General features: G+C 38.2%; 1 protein-coding gene across 1 annotated transcript in view; it reads right to left on the reverse strand.

Annotated features, from left to right (window-relative positions):
• The window catches only part of OCA2 (OCA2 melanosomal transmembrane protein), a 185898-nt gene that overhangs the window by 101810 nt on the left and 57876 nt on the right, over positions 1–26212 (reverse strand). Inside the window, exons 9-14 of the mRNA XM_070943323.1 lie at positions 25465–25536; positions 23822–23887; positions 21745–21801; positions 19394–19518; positions 14408–14546; positions 11697–11829 (exon numbers count right to left, since the gene is read on the reverse strand). Coding sequence (XP_070799424.1) covers positions 11697–11829; positions 14408–14546; positions 19394–19518; positions 21745–21801; positions 23822–23887; positions 25465–25536 — 592 coding nt within the window. The remainder of the gene's footprint in view (positions 1–11696; positions 11830–14407; positions 14547–19393; positions 19519–21744; positions 21802–23821; positions 23888–25464; positions 25537–26212) is intronic.

The following is a 26212-nucleotide window of genomic DNA, read 5'->3' on the forward strand; positions in this document are numbered from 1 at the left end:
AAGGTCTGAGACCGAGGGAGGCCACTGTCCCTCAGACGGCCGGCTGTGAGTCCCTCCTTGTGAAGTGGGGTCATGGAGTTCAGATGGGTTTGCTGATCACGTACCTGGCTCTCTGCCACGTGGCAGCAGCCCTGCCTGAGCTCCTCGATGTTATCGCCGCAGTGGCAGTTGATACCCCCAGACTTATGGTCATGGGGGATTTCAACCTGCCATCTGTGGGTGAGACGTCGGAGGTGGCTCAGGAGTTCATGGCTTCCATGACAGCTATGGACCTGACCCAGTTAATTCATGGCCCTACCCGCACAGGGGGAAACATGCTGACCTGGTTTTTGTCTCTGGACAGTGGTTGAGTGATCTTGAGATAGGAGACATAGTCACTGAGCCCTTGTCATGGTCGGATCACTCTCTCCTTCGCTTTGACCTTCGAACCGCTATACCCCGTCGCAGGGAGGCAGAGCCAGTAAAATGATTCCACCCCAGGTGCCTGTTGGGACCTGATAGGTTCCAGATGGAGCTTGGGCCATTTCCTGAGGCTGTGGCACATGCCTCGACTAGGGACCTAGTGGCCACTTGGGATAGGGCGGCCGCTGGAGCTCTGGATAGGGTTGTGCCTTTGCAGCCTCTGACCCAGCGCCAATCTCACCTAGCTCCTTGGTACACTGAGGAGCTGAGGGAGATGAAGCACCGAAAAAGACACCTAGAGTTGGAGGGCCAGTCTTTCTGAATCTGACCGGACACTGGTAAGATCTCATATTAAGAATTACCTAGTGGCAATAAAAGCAGCAAAATGTACATATTTTGCTGCTCTTATTGCGTCATCAGATAATCGCCCGGCCACTCTGTTTAAGGTGACCTGCTCCCTGCTCCACCAGGAAGCGCGGGAGGATCCCTTGGAGGGTAGAGCCAAGGATTTTGTTCAATAACTGCATGACAAAATCACTCAGATTTGGGAAGATCTGGACTCCGACTGGGTAGTTCCAGGGGGGATGACTGAGGCAGGTCTTGAGAATGTTACCTGGGATGAGTTTGATCCTGTGACCCCTGATGACGTGGACAGGATTCTGGGTGGACTGACCGTGACATGTTTATTGGACCCGTGCCCCTCCTAGTTAGTTCTGGCTTCCCGGGAGGTGATGCGAGGCTGGCTCCAGGGGATTATAAATGCTTCGTTGGGTGAGGGCAACTTCCCCGCCACCTTGAAAGAGGCGGTGGTGAGGCCTCTCTTCAAGAAGTCTTCCCTGGACCCGGCAGTGTTGGCTAATTATCGTCCTGTCTCCAACCTTCATTTCGTTGCGAAGGTTGTTGAGAGTGTGGTTGCGCGACAGCTCCCCCAGTACCTGGATGAAACGACGTATCTGGATCCATTCCAGTCGGGCTTCAGGCCTGGGTACAGCATGGAAACAGCATTGGTCGCGTTGGTTGATGATCTCTGGAGGGCTCGGGACAGGAGTTGCTCCTCTGTCCTGGTCCTATTAGACCCCTCAGCGGCTTTTGATACCATCGACCATGGTATCATGCTGCACTGGTTGGAAGAGTTAGGGGTGGGGGGCACTGTATTACGGTGGTTCTCCTCCTTTCTCTCCGACCGGTTGCAGTCTGTGTTGGCAGGGGGGCAGAGTTCGACGCTGAGGCCCCTCATATGTGGGGTGCCACAAGGGTCAGTCCTCTTGCCCCTTTTGTTCAACATTTATGTAAAGCCATTGGGCGAGATCATCCGTGGTTTCGGGGTGAAGTACCATCAGTACGCTGATGACACCCAGCTGTACATCTCCACCCCGGACCACCCCAACGATGCCCTTGAAGTGATGTCCAGGACGTGCAGATCTGGATGGGGAAAAACAGGCTCAGGCTCAACCCATCCAAGACTGAGTGGCTGTGGTTTCCGACGTCCCGATATAGTCAGTTGATGCCATTGCTGACTATTGGGGGTGAATCGCTGGCCCCCACAGAGAGGGCTCGCAACTTGAGTGTCCTCCTGGATTCACGGCTGTCTTTAGAAGAGCACTTGACGGCCATGACCGGGAGGATTTTTCATCAGGTTCGCCTGATTCGCCAGTTGCGTCCTTTTCTGGATCGGGACTCCCTACACACAATCACTCATGCCCTCATCACTTCCCGCCTGGACTATTGTAACGCTCTCTACATGGGGCTCCCCTTGAGGAGCACGCGGAGGCTCCAACTGGCACAGAGTGCGGCCGCACGGGTGGTTATGGCAGCAACATGGCGCTCCCATGTGACACCTCTCCTTCGTGAGCTGCACTGGCTCCCGGTGGTCTTCCAGGTGCACTTCAAGGTTTTGGTTACCACCTTTAGAGCGCTCCATGGCTTAGGACCTGGTTATTTACAGGACTGCCTACTACCACAAGCAGCCTCCCACTGGCCGGTACGCTCTCATAGAGAGGGGCTCCTCCGGGTGCCATCAGCTAAACAATGTTGACTGGCGGCCCCCAGGGGGAGGGCCTTCTCTGTGGGGGCACCCACTATCTGGAACGAGCTCCCCCCAGAGATACGGAGGATCCCGGATCTGCGCAATTTCCGCCGTGCTCTTAAGACTCTCCTATTCCAGCAAGCCGGCCTGGCCTAATCTTCTCCCCTGTTTTAAAATTCTTTTAAATCAAAATTTTAATCTGTTTTAAATTATTGGGATTTTTAATTGTCTCGGGCTAAATTATTTAATCTGGTTTTAATTATGTTCTTAACTTTTGTATTTATGTATTTTATTTTGTGCCTGTTCACCGCCCTGAGTCCTTCGGGAGTAAGGTGGTATATAAATCTAATAAAAGAAAAGAAAAAGAAAAGAAAAGAAACTTCCTTTTAAATGTGTGTGTGTGTGTGATGTAAAGAAAACCTTCAAGTCAAGCTTGAATCCTGATAATATTCATGTCCTTTTCTTGACAATATGAAAATATTCTTTCCATATATCTATATAGATATATTATAGATATCTTCATCTTCCAATCTAGCCTGGTGTCAGCCCAATAATGTAGGACAATGCAAAGGTTACAGGTTGCTACATTTTTGTTATAGGGTATAATAACCAAATCATGAAAGCCTTCTACATTTTTTTTCACTTCCTTTCTATCAAATAGAATCAAGGTAACATTATTTTTTAGTTTTGTGGAGTACTTGGTGCTCTCTTAGCTTGATTATTTCCTTGCAGATGTTTCATTACCAAATTAGGTAACATCATCAGTACTGCCTTGAGTTTCCTTTTCATGCCTTCTGCTTTCTCAAGATTCATCTGTCTCTTATCTTAGTTTCAGTGTTCCTACTTAACCTTCTTCAAGGTTATCTCCATCTATAATCTTGGAACTGCCTGGTAGCCCCCACCCAGATAGTATCCAGGTCCAACCCTCCTGTGTTTTCAAGTCTTAGAAATGGTCAACCCCATTTATTTATTTATTATTTATTTATTAGTTCGATTTATATCCGCCCTTCTCTGGAGACTCAGGGTGGCTTACAATGCATTAAGCAATAGCCTTCATACTTTTGTATATACCTGCTTAGTAGGGCTTTCGGGCCCCGCAAGTGGTGTTCTTTTTTATACAAAGTCAGTTTATTGCCCCCACAATCCGGGTCCTCATTTTACCTACCTTGAAAGAATGGAAGGCTGAGTCAACCTTGAGCCTGGTGAGATTTGAACTTGCAGTAATTGCAGGCAGCTGGCAACTAAGTGCTACTTTAACAGCACTTAGTCCACTGCGCCACCAGGCTCTTATTTACCCCATGACATGAGGCTATCTGCTAGTATAGATCTAGAGCTAGATCTGGAAATTGAGTTAACTGACATCAAGTAAATCAATAAATAAAGCAGATTATAACAAGTAAAAATAATGATAATGATTTGGACAGAAGAAAATGACATGGTGATGTTACAGCCTGTGCTATAAAATTATGAAAATGACGGAGGATTAATATTTAAGGTTTTCAGCTTTTCAATAAGCAGCATTTTCTAAGTCTCTAAATTTTAAAATGTCAGGAGTCTCCTTGCATTTCAAAGTGCAATCTTGTGAATTCCTTGCTCATCCTAAGCAACTGAATAGCAGTAGAACACCCTCAAAAAAGAATATGAAAACCAAGGAAATTTAAGCAATGGAGAACAGTGAATGAGGTTTTTTTATAAACATTCAGTACTTGTTTGATTGGTAATCAGAGGGCAACTTTGCAGACACTAAATTGATTGAAACAGCTGTTTCAAACAATTTGTTGAAGGTTATCACAGAACTACAGCAATTAAAGACTGGAAAGTCCCATTAAGACATCTTGCACTCATTCTGTTACTTCTCTGAAGCCAAATTGCTTCAGATCCCTTTTAATGAAATGTACTTTGATCGCCCCTCTCATCTCCTTTCTCAAAAATCATTAATAGAACTAGTACTTTAGTATTTGCTTTTATTGAGCAATGAGCAAGTACTGATTAGCTTCATCCTGATGTAACCACTGCTGATTGTAGGAGGGAAAAAGTTTACTAATTATGAGAACTGCTGAATCTGAAGATAGTAATGAGAGAATAACACAGATGACGTCTAATTTGAGTTTGAATATGCTTCTTTACTGATTATATTTAACCATTTTGGTTAGTAAAACGCAAGAATATTGTAGATGATTATACTCTTTTAAATAACAAAGCATAGGATAATACCATTTTCTTTAAAGACCTCAAGACATCTCAGCCTTGGAATGTTCAACTCCTAATAGTTTTCAGAGTAATTGCTATTAACTAACAGCTGCTCCTAAAAATGTCTTTTATGCTTGCTAACGATGATTTTTAAAAAATAAAAATAAAAATAAAGCACTATAAAGAAACCACTGCCTACTAATTTAAAATATTAAACAAAAAGGTGGAATCAAGGACTTCCGGTTTCCTTGTCTTCGGCGTCGGCGGCGCTCTTTGAAGCTCCGCCAGCCCCGCCGCCTGTAGAGCCGCTTCGAAACGAAGAAGCGGCTCGAAAACTTCTAAATCCTAAAGGATTGAAGAAGAGAGACCGCAGGGCACTGGTTGAGCCCCTGTGACCCCCCAGGGAAGTTTCTGGGGAGAGAACAGGCGTGGCTCCCTTCCAGCCTGCTGAAACTCCGGGCGACGTGGGACGATTCTGCTTTTGCAGAACAAGCCGGCTGCAGGAAACTTAAAGCGAAAGAACCGGCTTTAATAAACAGCGAAACTACCTGAATCCTGAAACTTGGAAACGCAAGTATCAGCACTTTATTGACTTTCAATTTGAGAAATGCGAGTGAGTGAAAGTGCTTTGAAAAGAAAAAAACATGGCGCCTAGCATCAGAGTTAACGAGCCAGTGAATGTGGATTGGTGAAGTTATCTTGTTTTGTTACAAAGTTTCCAAGTTGCTACAAAGTTGCCTTGCTTGTCATAAGAGAAACAACAATTTCTCCCTTTTTAATACTGGACTTTGCTTTATTCTAGTTTTTATTTGATTAAATCTGGGGGACTTTTTTAGAAGTTTTTGTGCAGGAGGGAAAGGAAAAGGAACCTCCCTCTTTAGAAAAACTAGATCACGAGCCAGGATGGCTTCAAAGAAGCAGGAAGGGAAGGCATCAGGGGGGGGATCCCCCACACACAAACATGAAAAGCAACCTCCCCCTGCTCAACAGTTACAAACTCAGAAAAAAGAATTTGATGTGGGAGATTTAAAAGAATTTATTTCTAAAACTTTGGATGATAAATTTCAAAAATCCCAACAGGAGATAGATGATAAACTTCAAAAATCACATCAGGAATTTATGCAGGAAATTAATGAAGTTAAAGACATGGTGAATCAGAATCAAAAAAAGGTGACCAAAAAAATATCAGAAGTGGCGTCTGGCCTGGTAGAATTTATTGGGAAAGTTGATTTTAAAGTTGAAGAATTTAGATCAGAAGTTAATGTTAAGATGAAAGACAATGATTATAAAATTGATGAAGTTGACAATAAAATGCAGAGAATTGAAGATGAGATTGTTATGATACAATTTCGGGCGATGGAATTTGCTATACGGCTTCGGGGAATTCGAGAGGAGGAGAGACAGGACTTGAGACAAGTTTGCTCTGAAGCCTTGGCCAAGATTTTACAAGCTAATCCTGATTTGGTATTTCATAAAATAGATAAAATCTACAGAGTCAACTCTTGGGTGGCTAGACAAAGACAACTGCCTAGAGATGTGGTGATATATTTCACTGATAGAGAAATTAGAAATCATATCCTGCAAAAATCTTTTCACACCTCTGTACAAGTGGGGGGTTCACGACTTGAAATTTTTAAAGAATTACCTCCTAAAATGCTGAAAGCTAGAAAAGAATTTGGTTTTCTTGTTAAGGAATTGAAAAATTTACAGATACCCTTCCGGTGGGACGCACCAGCTGGGATAATTTTTAGATACAAGGGAGAAGGATATCGGTTGAATACCGTGGAGAAGGCACAACATTTTTATAGTACTATACTTAAGGAAAGAACTCCATCTCCACGTACATCTACAGTTTTGGAGATTAAGGAGAGTGAAGAGAGGCAATTGGAAGAACAGTCTAAGCAGGAATTAGAAACAGTGCAAGGTGCAGAAGGAGGTTTTTTGAGTGAGCCCTTGCTGGATTCTTCTCCAATTTTGGATTTGATTCAGTTGGCTGAAGCGAAAGATCAACGTATAACTAGAGCTCAATCTAAGCTATTTAAACAACAGCAACAACAACAACAGGAAAGACAAGACAAGAAGGCAGTTAAGAGCACCGTACAAGAGAGTGGCGCTATGGGAGGAGCGAGATCGAAGCTTTCGGATGAACTTCAAAGATATTGCTCCGCGCTCCAGAAAGAGGCTGATGACCTTTAAGTGTCTATCTTGGAATGTCAATGGGTTGAATTCAGCACAGAAAAGGAAGAAATTATTTACATATTTGAAACAATTTAATAATGATATAATATGTTTACAAGAAACGCATATAACTACTCAAGATCAAAAATATTTGATAAATTCAAAATTAGGAGCACATTTTATATCTTCGACTTCGCAGAAAAAGAATGGTGTGGTTATTTATGTAAATAAAAAATTAACAGCGAAAGTTATAGAAGCAGATCAAGATGGTAGGTTTGTAGCAATTGAATTGTTTACAGCAAATGGACCAATTCTTCTGATTGGAATTTATGCTCCCAACCAACAACAGGATTATTTTTATAAGATATTACATACTAAAATATTGCAATGGGACTATAGATCTATTTTAATTATGGGAGACTGGAATGGAGTAATTGATTCTAAACTAGATAAAAAGAGCTTGGCAAAGTCTAGAATTAGACTACCACAGACTTTTTTTGATATGAAAGAAGATATGGAATTAAAAGATGTTTGGAGAATACATAATTCAAACGTATTGGATTACACTTTTTTTTCTGATAGACATAGATCTTTCTCTAGGATTGATTTTATCCTGTTGTCAAATGATCTACTTGTTAAGACCAAAAGAACAAAGATTTTTCCAAGAACTTTGACTGACCATAGCCCTGTATGGATAGAAATTGAGATGGATAAGGTTGAGAGACGTTCCTGGAGATTAAATGAGAACTTGTTTAGATATGAAAAAAATATAATAGAACTTAAAAAGCATTTGAAAGAATTTTTTGAAATAAATTTGAATAAAGGTACTCCAATTGAAATTGTTTGGGATGCAAGTAAAGCTTATATGAGAGGGGTACTTATCTATATGAACTCTAAACATAGACAGTTCCGACAAAAGAAAAGAATTGAGTTGGAAATGGAAATAAAGAATAAAGAACAGTTATTTATTAAAAATCCAACAGATGAAAGAATTCGAAGTGCTATAAAACTTCTGAAAGACCAATTTCAAATGCTTATGGCGGAACAAGTTGCAACAAGCCTACAATATGCGAAGCATAATACATTTTGCAACGCTAACAAACCGGGCAGATGGTTGGCTTACACATTGAGGAAAAAACAAAGTATACGGACTATTGATAGTATTGATATTGGCGGGAAAGAAATCTTTCAACAAAAATTAATTAAAGAAGCTTTTGTGGACTATTATACTAAATTATATGCTAAAGAAGAGGTGCAGAATGGACTTATAGAAAAATATTTAAATGATAAGAGAGTTACAAAAATTACTGATCAACAAAAGGAAAGAATGAACTATCCCATAACAGAGGAGGAGATAACAGCAGCAATTAAACAGTTAAAAACAGCCAAAGCTCCTGGCACGGATGGTTTGACTGCAGTGTATTATAAAACTTTGCAAGCTGAAATGGTGGGACAACTTAGAGATTTATTTTGTAACATTCAACAAGGGGGTAAAATACCCCCATCTTGGACAACTGCTTATATATCTTTGATACCAAAAGAACAAGTTGGTCCTAAAAAACCAGAGAATTATAGACCAATATCTCTTTTGAATACAGACTATAAAATTTATGCGAAGGTATTAGCCAACAGGTTGATGCCAGTAATTCAAAAGGTGATTCATGAGGACCAAGCGGGATTTATTGAAGGCAGATATATGAAGGACAATGTAAGGCAAGTAATAGACTTATTGGAATATCTTGACAAGAATAAACAGATTCCTGCAGTGCTGGCTTTTTTGGACGCAGAGAAGGCCTTTGATAGAGTGGATTGGAATTTTCTATTAAAGACTTTAAAAAAGATGGACTTTGGGGACCAATTTATACAGGCAATCTCAGCAATTTACCAAGAGCAAAAGGCACAGATTATTATTAATGGAAGTTTGACGACAGAGTTTAAAATTGAAAAAGGAACAAGACAGGGATGTCCGTTGTCCCCACTTTTATTTATTTTAACATTGGAAGTCTTGTTAAACACAATACGGGATTCTAAAATTTTGAAAGGCATAATGATAAGGCAAGAGGATTACAGAATAAAGGCATTTGCAGATGATCTGGTGGTTACCCTATCACAACCAATGGAATCAATAATCTTGATGAATGACATTATACAAGACTATGGTAGAGTTTCAGGTTTTAGATTGAATTCAAAAAAGACCAAAATGATAGTTAAAAATATGACACAAGATCGTAAATATGAGCTTGAAAGGAGGGCAGGTTTTGAAATTGTACCTAAGGTAAAATATCTTGGAGTTCAGGTTGCAGAATCAAATTTGAAATTGTTTCAAAATAATTATGAGGTGTTGTGGCGAGAGGTCCAGAAAGATATGGAGACCTGGAAAAAGCTGCAACTGTCTTTACTTGGAAGAATAGCAGCAGTTAAGATGAACATTTTGCCAAGACTTCTGTTTTTGTTTCAAATGATTCCGGTGCTTAAAAGTGATAAACAATTGAAAGTTTGGCAGTCTGGTGTGAATAAGTTTGTCTGGAACGAGAAGAAGCCGAGAGTGAAATTGAAAATTATGCAAGATGTTCCAGAAAGAGGAGGCCTTAAACTCCCAAACCTACAGTTATATTATGATGCTGCAGCTTTAACTTTAACAAGTGATTGGTTTGGAAGTAAAAAGACTGGAATACTGAACGCAGAAAGTTTTGATCTCGAATTTGGATGGCATGCTTATTTATTTTATGACGACAAAGTAGATAAAGTATTTAAAAGTCATATACTTAGAGATTCCTTGATGAGAGTTTGGAAGAAGCACCGACTCAAATGGGATTACAAAATACCGCTATGGCTGGATCTTGGTCATACTTTGTGGAATACAAATATAATGTCACTCGGGGGGGTTTTATACAAAGAGGTTCTTTTTACAGATGCGGGCAGATGGCAGCTGAAGACATTACAGACACTGTTGGATGAAGGGCTTAATCTAACTTGGTTACAATATAATCAATTACAACTGAGATGGAAAGAGGACCAAAAAACTGGTATTATGTTGCATGAGGAAGAATTGGTTAGACATATAAGAGAGAAAGGCCCAATGCATGTTAAAAGGCTTTATAATGTTTTGCTAGAAAGGGATTCAGAAACTGAATTAGTTAAAGATTGTATGATTAAGTGGGCACAAAATTTTGAAGAACCAGTGATGCTGGAAACATGGGAAAATATTTGGGTTCAGAATGTTAAATTTACACAGTCCCAGAACTTGAGGGAAAATTTCTATAAAATGTTTTATAGATGGCATTTAGATCCCAAAAAGTTGTCATGTATGTACCCTAATGTTCAGCCAAAATGTTGGAGATGCGAATGTTTGGATGCTACGTATTATCATGTTTGGTGGACCTGTAGGAAAGTTAAGGCTTTTTGGATAAAAATTTGGTGGGTCATGCAGAATGTTTTGAAGAAAAAAATTCAATTTTCTCCACAATTGTTTTTATTGGGTATAGTTAAGGGTTTTACACGGGGTGAAATAAAACTAATATTGTATATGATAACAGCAGCAAGATTGTTGATAGGTAAATATTGGAAGAATGAAGCTTTGCCTACTATCGAGGAATGGACTTTGAAGATGGCTAGTTTTGCAGAGATGGCGAAGATTTCAGCGTATTTAAAAGATTGTTCACAAGAGACTTATGAATGGGAATGGAAAAGGTGGATAGAATATGTTCAGAACAAATACCAAACTAGAAAGTATCAAATAGCTTTTATTTGAAAATAATGTATTAGAAATATTTTAATGTAAAGAGATAAAGAGGAAAAATTATATAGGGGGGAGGGACGGGTTCAGGCTTATATATTAGTGTCATTAGTTATGAGTATGTAATAGGGAAGTCTGGGGGGGGAGGGTTAGGGAGGGTTAGGGAGGATGGGAAGTTTGGGGTGGGAGGTGGGGGGTGAAAAAGGGGATGAAAATGTAATTGTAAAACTTTTGCAATAAAAAAAAAAAAAAAGGTGGAATCAAGACTGACGTTGTAGTCAAAGTTTACTCATCCTTCCATCTTTCAGTAAAATGAGGACCTAGATTGTTGGGGGCAATATGCTGACTCTGTAAGAGAGGGCTGTAAAGCACTGTGAAGCAGTATATAAGTCTAAGTGCTATTGCTATTGTAAAGAATAAAGCTGGGGATTGAGGAACCATATTAAATCTCACACTAGACAGAAAGGAGAACCAACAGCTGGATCAAGGCTATCACAAGTTCAGCCAAGTTGTCTGTTGATTCTGGAAGAGGAAAACACCTAGAATTTAAACTTGGAGCATAGAATATATAAGGACTTTGATTTCTTTGCACTACAATAGAAAATTCGTCTAAGTGTATACAGCTTCTTTTCTGTCTGCAGTAAAGAGATTAATTTCATTCCAGTCATGCCCATTAGCCTTCTGTCACATAAGCCAATTCCTTTGTAAGCAATTAAGGGTCTGTGCAGCTGAATTTAAACCCATACCTTTGTAATGCCTGACATCAACATTTGGCACATGCCAGCCCAAGTGACTTTACATCTGATTCCCAGCAAATGCTCTTCTAAATCAACTACCTGTGTAGCATTCATTATATCTGATAGTCTTAAACACAATCCATAATGTGCTGTCCATAGCAAAGTTAATCGAATCAAATAGAATAGAATTCTTTATTGGCCAAGTGTGATTGGACACACAAGGAATTTGACTTGGTGCATATGCTCTCGGAGTACATTAATCACTGAATAAGCAGATAAAATAATTCTGGAAAAGGAATATAACAAATTCTCAGGGTTGAAGCTCACTATAAATCCAATCTATATTCAAAACAAAACACTCTTCTTAATGTTTCATTTTATCAAGTAAATCAGATCTATATCTACCTTGTTTCAAATTTCCACTCACCAACAATCTCACTTGGCTCTTTGTTATAGAGTTTCTTATTCCAGTAAAGTAGCCGTAGAAAAGGAAAGGAAACCAGAAGTACAAGACAAATTCCAATAAACATATGCCCCGTAAATGCAGCAAAGTCCAACCCCTAGAAAAAAATACAGTTGAAATACAGTCAGTTACAATGGTTCTACTCAGTGAAAATGGAAATCAAAAATAGCATCTGCTGTTTTATGTGATCAGACTATCTTTTTAAAGTACATTTAAGGTCATGTCTCTCTTAGAAGAAGCGCATCTTAAGGTGAGCTCTCAAATTCCACTTACAGTCTGTCTTCCCCCACCTAGCTTTCCATAGCAGGAAATGTGCCCACCATTTCTGATAAAAAATGGCTGCCAGGTGAAAGAAATTTAGAATATTACTTTTTACATACACACACACACACACACACACACACACACACACATTGTTGCACCAAAGCATCTCCTTCTTGGTTGGTTACACTATCCTGGAAGATAGTTTAAGATAGCATTTGTCAGTGTATCGTGATGAATTGGCTTAAAAAATAGCTTTCGCCTCCCGAGTCTTTAAAATATGTTTATGACATCAAAAGGTAAAATTGGAAGACAAATTATAATTAATAATTTTAATCTTTCTAAACCATGAACAAAGTAGAAGATAGTAATACAAAGTCACTTCTTGTGAGATGAATGGCCATATAGATTAGTAAGTAAGTAAGTAAGCAAGTAAGTAAACAAACACATACATACATAGATACATAGATACATACATACATACATACATACATACATACGATACCATTTTTATAATACAAATAAGTGGATATAGTTTTCAGTTTTTGAAAAAAACACAATTTAAAACAGAACCTATTGCAAATCAGTTATGTTTGTTAACAAAGCACATTCTTATTGTCATACTGTAACAAATTGTAGCAAATCTAAACAGATTCAGTCACTATGCACTATATTTTTTAATCAAGTATGACTCAGTAGAGGTACATCAAGAAAGATTTATACTAAACACAAGTACAGGTAGTCCTTGCTTACCAACTGCCTCATTTAATGACTGTTCACAATAACAACTATTTGGAAAAAACAGTTTTGCAACCAATTTCTACCGATTGCAATGTCCCATGGTCACATAATTGCTATTTATGTGTTTCTCAACTTCTGAGAAGCAGACTTAATAGAGAACACAGAAATGAAATCACAAGTCACAATCACATGATGACTCAATAAACTATGGCAATGATTCACCTAGTGACCAAAGCAAAAGGGAGGTCATAGATCCATTGCAGACACATGATATTTCACTTTATGAATGTGGTGCCTAGCAATCAAGTTGCCAGTCCCAAATGTGGTCAGTAAGTGAGAACTATCTGTACAATGTTGCCTAAAAGAGCTGCATGTGCATCAAAACATATTCAGGAGTAGTGCTTCAGAACCTGTGAGAATTCATGAATAAGTACTTCTGTAAAACAGCCATATATTGGCACCTGAATATGCATCACTATTTTAATGAGTCATATCAATGATATGCTACTTTAATGAATTCAAATTTGTGCAGGTCTGAAAAAAGGTGTGGTTGTTTTAAAGAGATACTGTGCTTGCATTCTCATATATTCTGCAACATCTCTTGTGAGTCACTTTCAAAGCATATTAAATCCTAAAGCCAAAAAGCGAAAAGACAGTGGTTTATTTTCACACTGTAGCGTCTTCTTTCAAATTTCCTTTACTAATGTGCAGACATACAGTATGTCTGAAGTCTGTAAGTCAGAAGAATTTCCTATGGTCTATGAAGTTACCTATGACATATGCCAATGCTAAAATAATTATCTTACAAAACATTTTAAATTATATTCTGAGATCATTGACTATGGAACATAAACTATTTAACACTATTGATCCTTCCTACTGCCCCCACAATTTTACTCTGAGATGAATTAAACTACAATTATGTAAATTAGCCACACAGCAATATTAACACTTTTTCCAATTATAAAAGGTAATCAGATTTCTTAAAAACGTACCAGTATTTGAAAGTTTAAATGTTTAATGCAGAAAAAGAAAATAAATATATTATTGGGCAATTAGAAATGTGTTATATTATGTCTTGTGCAAGATTAAAACAAACGATTTTTACAGAACTTGGTATATATTGGTTTTTTATAGGGTTTTTATGCTTTTATCTGTAACTGCCCAGAGTTATTCTAAGAGTGAGTTGAATAGTTTTTAAATTTGATAAACAAATTAAATCAATCAATCAACCAATGAAAAATCTTATGGAGGTAATAAACCTTCCCATCAGCGGGCACAATTTTGGTTATTTGCATCCCATATAACACAATTCCAATGTATGTCAACTCAGAAATGAATTCCATTGATTCTTTGGGACTTAATCCCAAGCATGTGGATATAAACTTGAAAGCTTGATAATAAGGTAGTTACTACATATTGATAAGAAACAAATTGAACTTTAAGATTTGAGGAGTTTTTTGATCTAATATTCATTTTTCTAATTTAAGTTATTCCTTGAAGAACCATTCTGACGGAGGGGAAGTGAATGTTTGGTTATGTGTAACAGTGTCAGAATAGATATGTTCTTTTTTCAACACAGTGGAATGAATGAATCAGTAATACACAGCAACATCTGTACGTAGGGATTTGTTGTTGTCGTTTTAATTAACACAGCAGAGAGCAATACATACCATCTTCCTGAGTTCCTGATTTGAAACAATAATCACATTTGGAGGATCCCCAATAGCTGTAGCAGCCCCGCCAATATTTGTGAAGATAACTTCAGCAATCAGAACATGCCTGGGATCAAGATTGAGCACCTCACATAACCTACAATTCCACAAAGAAATTACCAGATAATATCCTTGCTGGATGACTTTTTAAAAACATTATTAATATTTCTCTTAAAAACATAACAACAAAACAGAGCCTATTAAGAGCACTCGAACTATCATACAAAAATTAAGAGTAAACTAAAGAACTAAAAACTAAAGGGATGCGGTGGCTCAGCGGCTAAGGCACTGAGCTTGCCGATTGAAAGGTCGGCAGTTCAGTGGCTCGAATCCCTAGTGCCGCATAACGGGGTGAGCTCCCATTACTTGTCCCAGCTTCTGCCAACCTAGCAATTCGAAAGCACATAAAAAATGCAAGTAGAAAAATAGGGAAAACCTTTGGTGGGAAGGTATCAGTGTTCCGTGCACCTTTGGCATTTAGCCATGCCAGCCATATGACCACGGAGACGTCTTTGGACAGCGCTTGGTTATTCGGCTTTGAAACAGAGATGAGCACTGCCCTCTAGAGTCTGGAATGACTAGCATATATGTGTAAGGGGAACCTTTACCTTTACCTTAAAGACCAAAAGCAAAAGATATCATGTGTATAACTTGAGTTTAATGTTAAATATTAACATAGTTTGCCCTTTAATTTTTGCTCCAATAAAATTAAAGTGCAGCATGGAATATACGTGATAGGCCTTCCTTTAATTTTCCTTAAATATCTCAAGCTTCCAATTCAAAAACAGGAGAAACAATAATTTTTGTCTCAGGTTTTTTTAAAATTGAAATGGATGGGCTTCCTGACAACTTCTGTAAAGTATAAAACATAATGGTGATAACAGAAGTTGGAGTCCAACAGTGTTGAGACAGCTACAGGTTGTCCAACCCTACTTTATAGTTTGAGGTTGGAGAAGAACAAATTAAAATGGATGTCACCAGTGGTGGGATTAAAAAAATTTCACTACCAATTCTGTGGGCGTATATTGGTGGGCATGGCAGGGGAAGGATACTGTAAAATCTCCATTCCCTCCCCATTCTAGGGGAAGGTTACTGAAAAATCCCCATTTCCTCCTGATCAGCTGGGACTCAGGAGGCAGAGTATAGATGGGGGTGGGGCCAGTCAGAGGTGGTATTTACCGGTTCTCTGAACGACTTAAAATTTCCACTACTGGTTCTCCAGAATTGGTCACAACCTGCTGAATGCCACCTCCGGATGTCACAGAGTATCTTAAAAAAATAAGAATGTCTATGTGTGCAACAACAGTATCACTGGACTAGAACAAATTATTTTGCAAAAACATGCAACATCCATAAAACCAATTCTGACAGGTAAATTTTGCCTATTAAGGGATGTTATAGGATTCTCTTCTGGATCCAGATTTATTTCCAATTTTTCACAATGTTTTATATGAAGAAGCAATGTTGAGTAGCAGTGCCATGGAAACATGAGTGAGAACTGTGGTTTTGGTTTTTTTTTCTTAAACACAAGCTGTGGTCTTTTCTTTTTTAAAAGTGAGTTTGCCACAAAACCTAACAAGAAAATAAGATCATATTTCATGCATCATTGGTAAAAAGCTAAATCCCTATTGTCAGGGAATCAGGAGAATTTGCTACTAAGCTTCATCACCATGGTAATAAGAGCTTACAAAATCATTTTAAAATTGGACTGAAGAATCCTGGGAAAGACAGTAACAATAACTGGATGATTAACAAAACCATGTAAAAGAAGAAATATATAACTTATTTAAAAAGTCTTGTTTTTTTAAAAAAACTATTACTATATGTGAGATGCCCACTATAATATGAAAACATTTGTTTATTCACTCATTCAAAATGTGTTCCTCGTTCTATTTGGCAAGACATTTAAGGGAATAAAACATATTTGAATCTAGAAATTGTGTTTAATATAGTGTCCAATTAAATCAACATTTCAGAGCCTATCAGAAAAAAAATTCACCATAAAATGCTAGTTTTGTCATTTCCTTAGAGTGAAAGATGGAGTTCTACCAACTTGGTAAGAAGAAATAAATTAATTCATAGTTAAATTGCTATTGTATCAAGCAGATCTGATTGTTTAATCTTCTGTTCTCACACACTCAAATCAACAAGCAGGCAAGAGAAAGGAATCTCTAGAACATCAGCCCCCAACTAGGAACCAGTTCCATGGAGAGAAATTTTTTCATGGACCAGAGGGGACGTGGTTTTGCATGCTGCCTGCATCCCACAGATGGGGCTTTGCTTGTTTGCGCAGCCTGGTTTTTTAGCATGGTGCAGACTGGTGCTGGCCCGTGGACTGGGAGTTGGGGATCCCTGCTCTAGAACATGAGTGGACAAAACTTGTGAGTACGATGCCCATAATTCCTTAACATGTTGACTATGATTGATGCTGACTGAAATAAAAAACAGAAGGAAGGAGTGGGAAAATACACCTAGAAAAAGAACTGAATGAAGTAGAGTGCAGGGAGCCATGTTTGGAGTTGATATGCAAATTAAAAAGGACAGTCAATTCTTTTTTTCAATGAATGACTTTACCTCACCATTGTGTTCATTTCTAGACTATGTTTAATTCTGGAAATGATCTGGATTCGGAGACAAAAAACTGTCCAAAGAAAGGTAACACAGAAAAGTGAGGGCTATACCTACCTTCCTACCTATCTATCGTCTATCTATCTATAATTTATCATCTATCAATTATATATCTATCTATCATCTATCTAAGCATCTTCATTAGTTCCTAAAGTGTGATGTTAGGCAGGCCATTGATACTAGATTGGGAACCTAAAATTGGAGAATACCAATAGTGGAAAATTGTTTAGATATAATCTTAGCAGAAATCTGATCAAATTCAAGAATGGTTTCCTTATATACAACGTATTACACAACAAGACACACTTAGACTTTGTTTCTTTGAGAAAAAGAGAAACTGTTTAAAAAGGTAATCCAAATGATCCACATAGATATGAGCAATAGTTGCAGATATCTAAAGTATAGTATAAAATACGTAAGCAGAAATTAGTGGCTACGGTGGAAAAGAGAGGGAAAGGAAGACCACTACAATGCTTTGTCCTATAATATTCTTTCTTCATCCTTTTGTTTGTAATCATCATATTTTCATGTCAAGTTCTGTTCTAATGTATATATTATGCAATGGATTATGTACCATCAAGTCATTTTCAATTTTAGCAACCACACAGATATATTTTCTCCTTGATTATTTTTATGTAAGTATGTGTATTCTTTTACCTTTTTGGTTTTTGCTTTTTTGTTGTTTGTTTAACCTAATTCATAAAATAATAAATAAAACCAGTGGGGAAGTGTGATTAAAAATGTAACAAAAATGCAACTACCAAATATAATCTAGGAAGCCAATTCTATTCTAAAAGAATCCAATAGATTGAGAAAAATTAACTCAGTACTGACAATACAATTAAGCAGAATTGATAGACATTGGTCCACTGGGGTGAACATTATTTTAACCCAAAGGAAAAACCAAAAAGAGACAGTTGTTAAAACAATGTTCATCTTATTAGAATCAAACTACAGATATTTGTACACAGAGGTAATCGTAATGGTAAAGGTTTCCCCATCCAGTTGTATCCAACTAGAGGGCAGTGTTCATCTCTATTTCAATGCTAGTTGAGAGAGCTAGCATTGTCTGAAGACATTTTCCATGGTCATGTGGCCAGCATGGCTATAAGCCAAAGGCACATGGAACACTGTTACCTTACCACCAAAATGGTATCTATTTAGTGTGGACTAAATGGTCACATTTAGTGTGGACTAGTGTGGACCTAGGTGGACAGGAGCTGGGGCAAGAATAGGAATTCACTCCATCATGCAATGCTCAAATCCCGAACCTGGGCTGACAGCTTCAAGATTGCTGAAGCATTTCAAAAAATTACATAAACATAACAGCTCAGTATGATTGCCAGTTGCAATTTTGGCAAAAATTGGCTTGCTGATTCTCTTCCTTCTTTGATTATTCAGAATAGTTTTCATTTATTCCAGCAGAAAGATATCAGTATGGATCTAAAGCATTGTTGTCTCTCAGCACAATACCTTGTTTCACTGGTCCTGAGAGAATCACAAGTGACTTGAAAAAATGGTTTTTATATTGCCACTCAGATAGTGAGTACATACATTGTTATAGTGCTGATCCACTGGGAAATGCTTTTACCCTGCTAAGTACTTTTCTAATATTTTGTGCCAATCACAGATTAATGCTTCCATGAAAGAACCTTTCACAACTTTCCATTTCAGAAATTTCTGCCCTTGACAAATCTGGTGAAATTAAGACAATACCACCACTTCATTTTTACTCGCATGGCACACAGATCTATTAACATGTCGATAACCTTGGTTGGCTGAATTAGAAGAAAATTCTTTCTTTTTAATTAGCCGATAAGTCTTCAGTAATGTTCTTTGTAACTAACTCAGTGTAGAGAATCTAATTTCAGGAGCAATTATTTTATACAGACAGATTTTAAACTATGTTTACTGGTTTTAGCTTTTGCTTAAGTATTGACCAATTTTACTGTGATTTCTGAAAGTTTGATTTTTTTTTATAATAAAGCAAAAAAGTAAATGAATTAAAACTTCAGAAACAGCTGTACATCTTCATCTATCTCAGAATGCTGATTTATTATTGCTAAAGGAAGGAAAACTGGGGGGTGGCTATGGAAGAGGACATGTCAGACTTCATGCAATTAAAAAAAACTCCTTAGTTTCACTACAGATTCCACTTCTATTTTTATAGTATGCTATTTTACTTCTATTTATATATGCTTCATTCATATATGACTATCTGAACTTTTTAACTCCTTGTCCAAAGTAGAAAAAATAAAATATTAATGCAATCAAATAGATTATGCACTGCAATACATATGACAATTCAAAAAATACCTTATAGTTACTGGAGTAAAGAGGAGCACCGTAGTAACATTGTCCAGAAAGGCTGATAGAATTGCAGCAAAAAAACAGAGAATGATAATCATGGCCCACACTTTACCGCGAGAAAGTCTATAAGCCTAATAAAAAGATGCAAAAAAAAAAAATATTAGTGAAATAGATGAAGGTGATCAACAACATGGTGCAAATTTCAACAGATCAGCTGTTCTTCTCATGACATATATTAGGGACTCTGTTGATCTCAAGAGAAGAGTTGAAATTCTAGAGCAGGGATGTCAAACTCAAGGTCCAGGGGCCGGATCTGGCCCATGGGGTCCTTAGATCTGGCCCACAGGACTGCCCTGGAAACAGCGAAGGATTGGCCTGCAGGGCCTCTGCCAGCGAAAATGGGTTCCCAAGCTCCATTTTTGGCTGCTACAGCCTCCTGCAACCCTCTGCCGGTGAAAACAGAGTTCGGGAGGGCAGCCCTCCCAAGCTCTGTTTTCGCTGGCAGAGGGTTGCAGGAGGCCATGGCAGCCAAAAATGGAGCCCGGGAACCCATTTTCGCTGGCAGAGCACTCAGGCCCCACAGGCAACCCCGACGTGAGTGATGTCGAGCTGGCCATGCCCACCCCAGCCCTCCAAAGGTCAGACACAACCCCGATGCAGCCCTCAATGAAATCAAGTTTGACACCCCTGTTCTAGAGAGATTTTTTATATATACTTCTTAAACTTTTGTGACTGTTTACTATAGTGTAACCTTCAATTGGGCAAAATATTCATCAAAGGGCAAAATGTTTTCAGCAACAGCACCTCAGAAGGGCTAACTTACAGAATACTGGGAACCCATTATTCCCATAGGAGTGAAATTTGGGGAATGTTTTGTCACCTTAGTGACACTGCATGGCTGCTGTTCAACACCACTGCCACACTGCTGCAGTCAACTATGATGACATGATCCTCATTTTCAACATTATCTGACAACATCCCACAGGTCAATGGGGAACTGCAAAGGAACTGATACGATTACCAACAGTCCTACACATCTTGCCATCCTCCCATTGACAAAATCTGCTTCTGGGAAGCTTTTAAAGAGAAATGAAGAAGTGAAGAAATGGTTCATTTTCTCCAATTACCTATTGTTGCTTTTCAGAAATTAGGACCTATGGAAATTGCAATGCTATATGGGAATCAATGTCTACCTATAGTCCCTTGGTTACCGCCGTAAAATTTAAGATTGTTTATTATTTCTATCATAAGACCTTTTGGGCAAAAAATAAATATTATTAAAGTTTACTTTTCAACATTTTGAAATTGTTCACAGTAGTCTAATATAGCTCCAATAGGAAACAATCATTTGTCAGTAAGTACAAAGTCTTTGAGTAATGGATTTCTCCTGATTTTCTTTTCATTTAACAGACAATTTAGCTTCTGATTTCAATTAACAACAAATTTTCAGTGATAAACCCTGAATCATAATCATAATTAAAAATAGCTACTTTCATAACCATGGTTTAAAGCAGACTTATTTATTTATTTATTGGTTTGATTTATATGCCGCCCTTTTCCGGACACTCAGGCCGGCTTACAATGCGTTAAGCAATAGCCTTCATACTTTTGTATATACCTGCTTAGTAGGGCTTTCGGGGGCCCCCAAGCAGTGTTCTTTTTTATACAAAGTCAGCTTTTTGCCCCCACAAACCGGGTCCTCATTTTACCTACCTTGAAAGGATGGAAGGCTGAGTCAACCTTGAGCCTGGTGAGATTTGAACTTGCAGTAATTGCAGGCAGCCGGTGTTATTTAACAGTGCTTTAGTCTGCTACGCCACCAAGGCTCTTATTTCAGATACACAATAGAAGACACTACATGTACTGAAGCTCAGGGCTGAACTGCGGCATCTTTGGTGTATTTTGAGCTTGCTTGTTGCTTGCAGACATTTCATTACCCAACTAGCTAACATCATTGGTGCTAATGAATGTACGGTTTCCTCCCTGTTTATTTCCAGTCATTTGCAAAGAGTTATGTAACACAGCTATATAGTACTAGATATCCAATATTTGACATCACCTGATGGATGAAGCTATTGTCTCAATCTTATTGAAGTTAAGTGCCATGTAAGTGCTATTAACTGCAATAGAGATTAAGAATGTGTCCTGAATGTTTGACAAGTCTTCTAAAATAGTACCTCTAAATTTCATCAAATTGGTTAAGATCTTTACAAAAGAAAGCTAGCGTTTCTGTAAAGACAGTCAGCATTACTCAGAGCAGAATTGAAACAATTGAACCGAGAATGATTCAAGCACACTTTTCTGTGTAATGTACACACAAAGTATTTGTAAATACTTACCATTAGAAAAAGACTCACCTTTACTGCACAGTAATCAAAAAACCCAGTTTCAGAGAAGATAGCAACCAAAAGCATCTAGAAAGACAGAAATCTTTTAAAAGAGCTGTGCTGCTATGTTTGAATTTGTTTTACATAGGTAAATATGACTCTTTTGGAGAATCTTTCAGATGAAATTGAACATGCCATTTTCCTTCAGTGAACTAATGTCATTAAATGAATCCCAGAGCAGATTTTCAGTGCAAATTCTTTTTCAGAGTTGAAAACAATTATTTGGGGGCTTCTTTTTTTAGAGTGGATAGGAATGTGCATCCACTTTAGTGAAAGATCTTAAAACATATGAATGGTCACGGAGCGAGTAGATTATTCCTAAATCTTTCTTTTGAAAGTATTTCAGTTTTGGATAAACCCAATATTGATACAGGTTTGAATCATTCCTATGCCAGTTAAAAGGAAAATTGCTAGCCATTGGGAGGCAGAAGCTGCAACTTTGGGATTAATGCTATATTCTTGCAACTTGGTAGTACTCTACCAGTGACTTTTATTTCTCTAATATTTCAAGACTTCTGTGTAGCCAATTATGTGTTCCTTCTGCCCTTTGCCTCACCCAAATGCACTTACACTACTGAACATTTTCAGGAAAACAGGACATAGAAGGAGGACTCACTTAGTAAATGTTTCAGGTGCTACTATAAAACTCAGAAACTCTGTGTGGCTCCCCATCCTCATTTCCACAAGTTCCATTATGAAGTGAGCTTCCTCACCCACCCACCCACCCACCCACCCACCCGCCACCAATCCATCCAATTGTCATTCGGCTATGGGCATCCTCAATCTCCGCAGTCTCAGTCCCAATTTCTCTACAACCTAACCATACACCTGGTGCAACCCAAATCCAATAGGGCCAACATCCTCCCCTGGGTGCCCAATAAGGGCACCACTAATTCCACCAGGATGGTTACAGGGACCACATGTTGACTTACCAGGGGGTCGTCGTCAAAATCTACATATTCCTACATATGTACATTTGAGTATGTCTCACTCCCACTTTATCTAGCACTCTGGGGTGAAAATGCTGCTGATTCCCTGGTTTATATTCCCATAGGGAGCTACTATGGAACTAAATCATATCCAACTGTGTTTTATGCAGAAAAAGTATAGCCATTTGTTGATATTTTTTTTCACTTTAGTTAATGGAGAGATTTTTCAAAGCAGATTTATTCATTTATACATAATAATTAACTCTAATGAGAAATACCACCAGGCCAAAATCAAGAAATTTAGAAACTATAAGCATGTAAAGCAAGATCTTGGACTCACAGCATGCATTCTCATCTACAGTATATAGTGAAAGAATGAAGATGGCTCTTTTTCAACAACTAGCTCAGAAACAGCCATCCTTGAACTGATCCAAATTCAGTAACGTTCTAGTTGTGAATGGAGTGGCCTGCCGACTAGGAGATGATGTAGAAATAGTCTATCTCTGTAAAAGCTCTCACAAATAGAGGTAGTTAGCAATATCTTTATTGGCAGCAGAATTCAGAATAAGAAGGAGTGTAGAAACAGAAACAGATTTTCTGACTGGACCTGGCATTGCTCAACAGCTAAACTAAAAAGATCTTGGATCGTTTTAGAGAGGGAAACCAAAGCTAGGTGCTTAGAAATTAAGCCACTGAGAAGAGTAATTGCCTGTTCTTTCCCATCCAGATTCAGAGAAAGGATTGGAAAGAAACAGCATTTCTTCACCTAAAACCAGGTGGTAACAGTTTAACTACTTGCCCCAGGTAAGACATTTTCTCTCAGGGAGATAACTACACCCTGATACCCTGGAAAAGGGCTGACCTGAAAAAGCCTGAAGGGATTGGAGAGCCCAAAATAGGGACCGGCAGGCTAGTGGTACATATTTGTGACCAGTTCCCTGCCATATTTGGGATATGACTCATACTTAACATTTTAAGCCAAAACAGTTTAAAAAGGAGCTAACGCTGAAACTCTTTCTGCCCAACCACACATATGAATGATAGTAACCTGTAGAGTTTATATATAGTATTTTTTTTTATTTCAGATCTTTTAAGGTGTCATGAAAACATTCAGTTACCATTCCAAACAATAGTGCCAGAGTTTCAAAATCAATCCATGCCACTACTTTGATCAAGCTCGGCTTCTGCAATTAAAGAATATAATTATCACTGAATCACATTGATATTTTTATCTGGTCATTGAGTCTTGGAAATTCAAACTCTTATTTTAAAAAACAATTTCTTAAAGAAAACAACTCAATATTTTTGAGAGGAACCCAGATTGGAAACCTCTTTGTATTGGTAAAGGTAAAATGTAATGGGGTTTATTTATAACAATATTGATCATAAATTAAAATAAATGAAAATAAATAAAAATTCTATAAGCACATGCCTTAGTTTTACTGACAAAAATACTAGTAGCATTTGAAAGAATATAGAGAGAAACAGTTGAAAAAAATTAAAACAAGGGCAAAAAGGCAATTTTTTTAAAGTAGCGTTTTTCAAAATATCTGCAGTGATGGGCTGCTAAATGAACATCTGGACAATATGTGGATCATATAAAGAAATAAATATTTTTCAGTCCGCAAAATTGGTGGGGGGGTTGGCAATTACATAATAGCATTGTTGTGTACCTTCCCATCCCGTCCATTTTTAAAGTCTTTCTTGAAATTCAATTTTGAACTAGCTTCTTAAAAAAGTAAGTGTTTATTACTTTGATCAACCAGTTTTCAACCAGTGATCCATTTGTGGAAACAAACTGAGTGACAAGGAGCATGGGGAATTGGGGGTTGCAGCAATGAGCGAGCTCTGCCCTAGTCAGCCAACTGGCAGCCAATTGTGCCTGACAGCCAAATGGAACTCTATGATAGATAATTTGTACATTCCCAGGGACCACGAGGCTCCCAGGCCACATTTTGATAATTCCTGTTGTAAAATTGTCTGGGCATTATGGAAACTGAGAATGAATGAGCTGTAAAGATGAGAAAACAATGCCAGCAGAAAATAACCACTAGTCATTCATGAGTGAACATCCAAATAGAGCATGATTTTTTTTCCTTATCAGAAAAAAGCAATGCGTAATTTCCTCCTCATTTAAAAATGCAAGCAATGTTTTGTTTTTTGTTTTTGTTTTTGAGTTATGACATCATGAAGCAAGTTTCAATCTTCGGGCATCTTTGTGGCTAGCCATGGATGCCTCCTCGAATAATGGCTTTGATGTTTTGACAAATGAGAATCAGCTGTATCTCTGGTGATCTCAGCAACAGGCTTTACTGTTTTGTTGCTGAGCCTTATCAACAGATTTGTTGTAAAGAAAGGAGAGCTGAACTAATGCTATGTGCACAGAGAACATGGGAATCAAACAGAGTTAAGGCTAAGGGTAAAACAGCTGAACCCTAAAAATCAGCAAATTTCTATTCCAGTGCCATCATTAATATTTGTGACCTACATCTTCAAACTAGATGAGATTCCTTCTGAATGCATTTTGAAATTGATTCTGCCTTTTCCCACTGTACCTATAAAATTATTTTCATGGTTCCTATCTTGGTTGACATGTTTTCTTATATATCTTTTTGCAGTGTTGTGTCCTTACTAATCTGGGAGTTTAAGTACAGATGGCTTCTTTAGGCAAAGACACGTACTATTCATGGCACAGCAAAGTTACACCAGAATCTGTAGCCAAAAGTTCTGAATAATACAGATAGGAGAGCTTGCTACTTACATCACCAATTGCAGCTAAGGCAGCCAAGGCAGCCAAAGATCCCAACATTGCAGCTAATGTCCTGTGGACAATCTGTAGCAAAAGTAATGGATAATTTTGTAACAGAGTCTTTTGCAAAATTAAAATTCAGTTATTCAAACATTATATCTCCCACAGTCTTTCTCCAATAGGTCTTCAGTATGATACAAAGATCTACTCACAATCACACAGCATTGTTTAGAGACACAGTTACTGCAGTGGTGAAATCCAAATTTTTTTACTACCAGATCTGTGGGCGTGGCTTGATGGGCATGGTGTGGCTTGGTGGGCGGGACTTGGTGGGCAGGACAGGGGAAAGATACTACAAAATCTCCATTCCCACTCCACTCTAAGGGAAGGATATTGCAAAATCTCCATTCCCACTCCACTCTGGGGCCAGCTAGAGGTGGTATTTGCCAGTTCTCCAAACTACTCAAAATTTCCACTAGTTCTCCAGAACTTGTCAGAACCTGCTGGATTTCACCCCTGGGTTACTGTATTCAGATTGACTCCTGGCTTAACTGTACAGGTAAATCAGGCCATTAAACTGCAATACATCCCTCTTTTTCTGAGTTTACAGGAAAATGCATGATTTAACCATGCACAGTCAGGTTCAAATCAGATTTCAATTGCTCATTGCAACAGCTAGATGGCCTTTTGTATAAATATTTCTACCAAGAAAACAAACCTTTTCATTGAATTTTTATATAGAGGATGCCACCATTTATAA

Source organism: Pituophis catenifer, unplaced genomic scaffold (genome assembly GCF_029215685.1).
Source record: "Pituophis catenifer annectens isolate HBS135680 unplaced genomic scaffold, rPitCat1.0.hap2 SCAF_4, whole genome shotgun sequence".
Lineage (NCBI taxonomy): Eukaryota > Metazoa > Chordata > Lepidosauria > Squamata > Colubridae > Pituophis > Pituophis catenifer.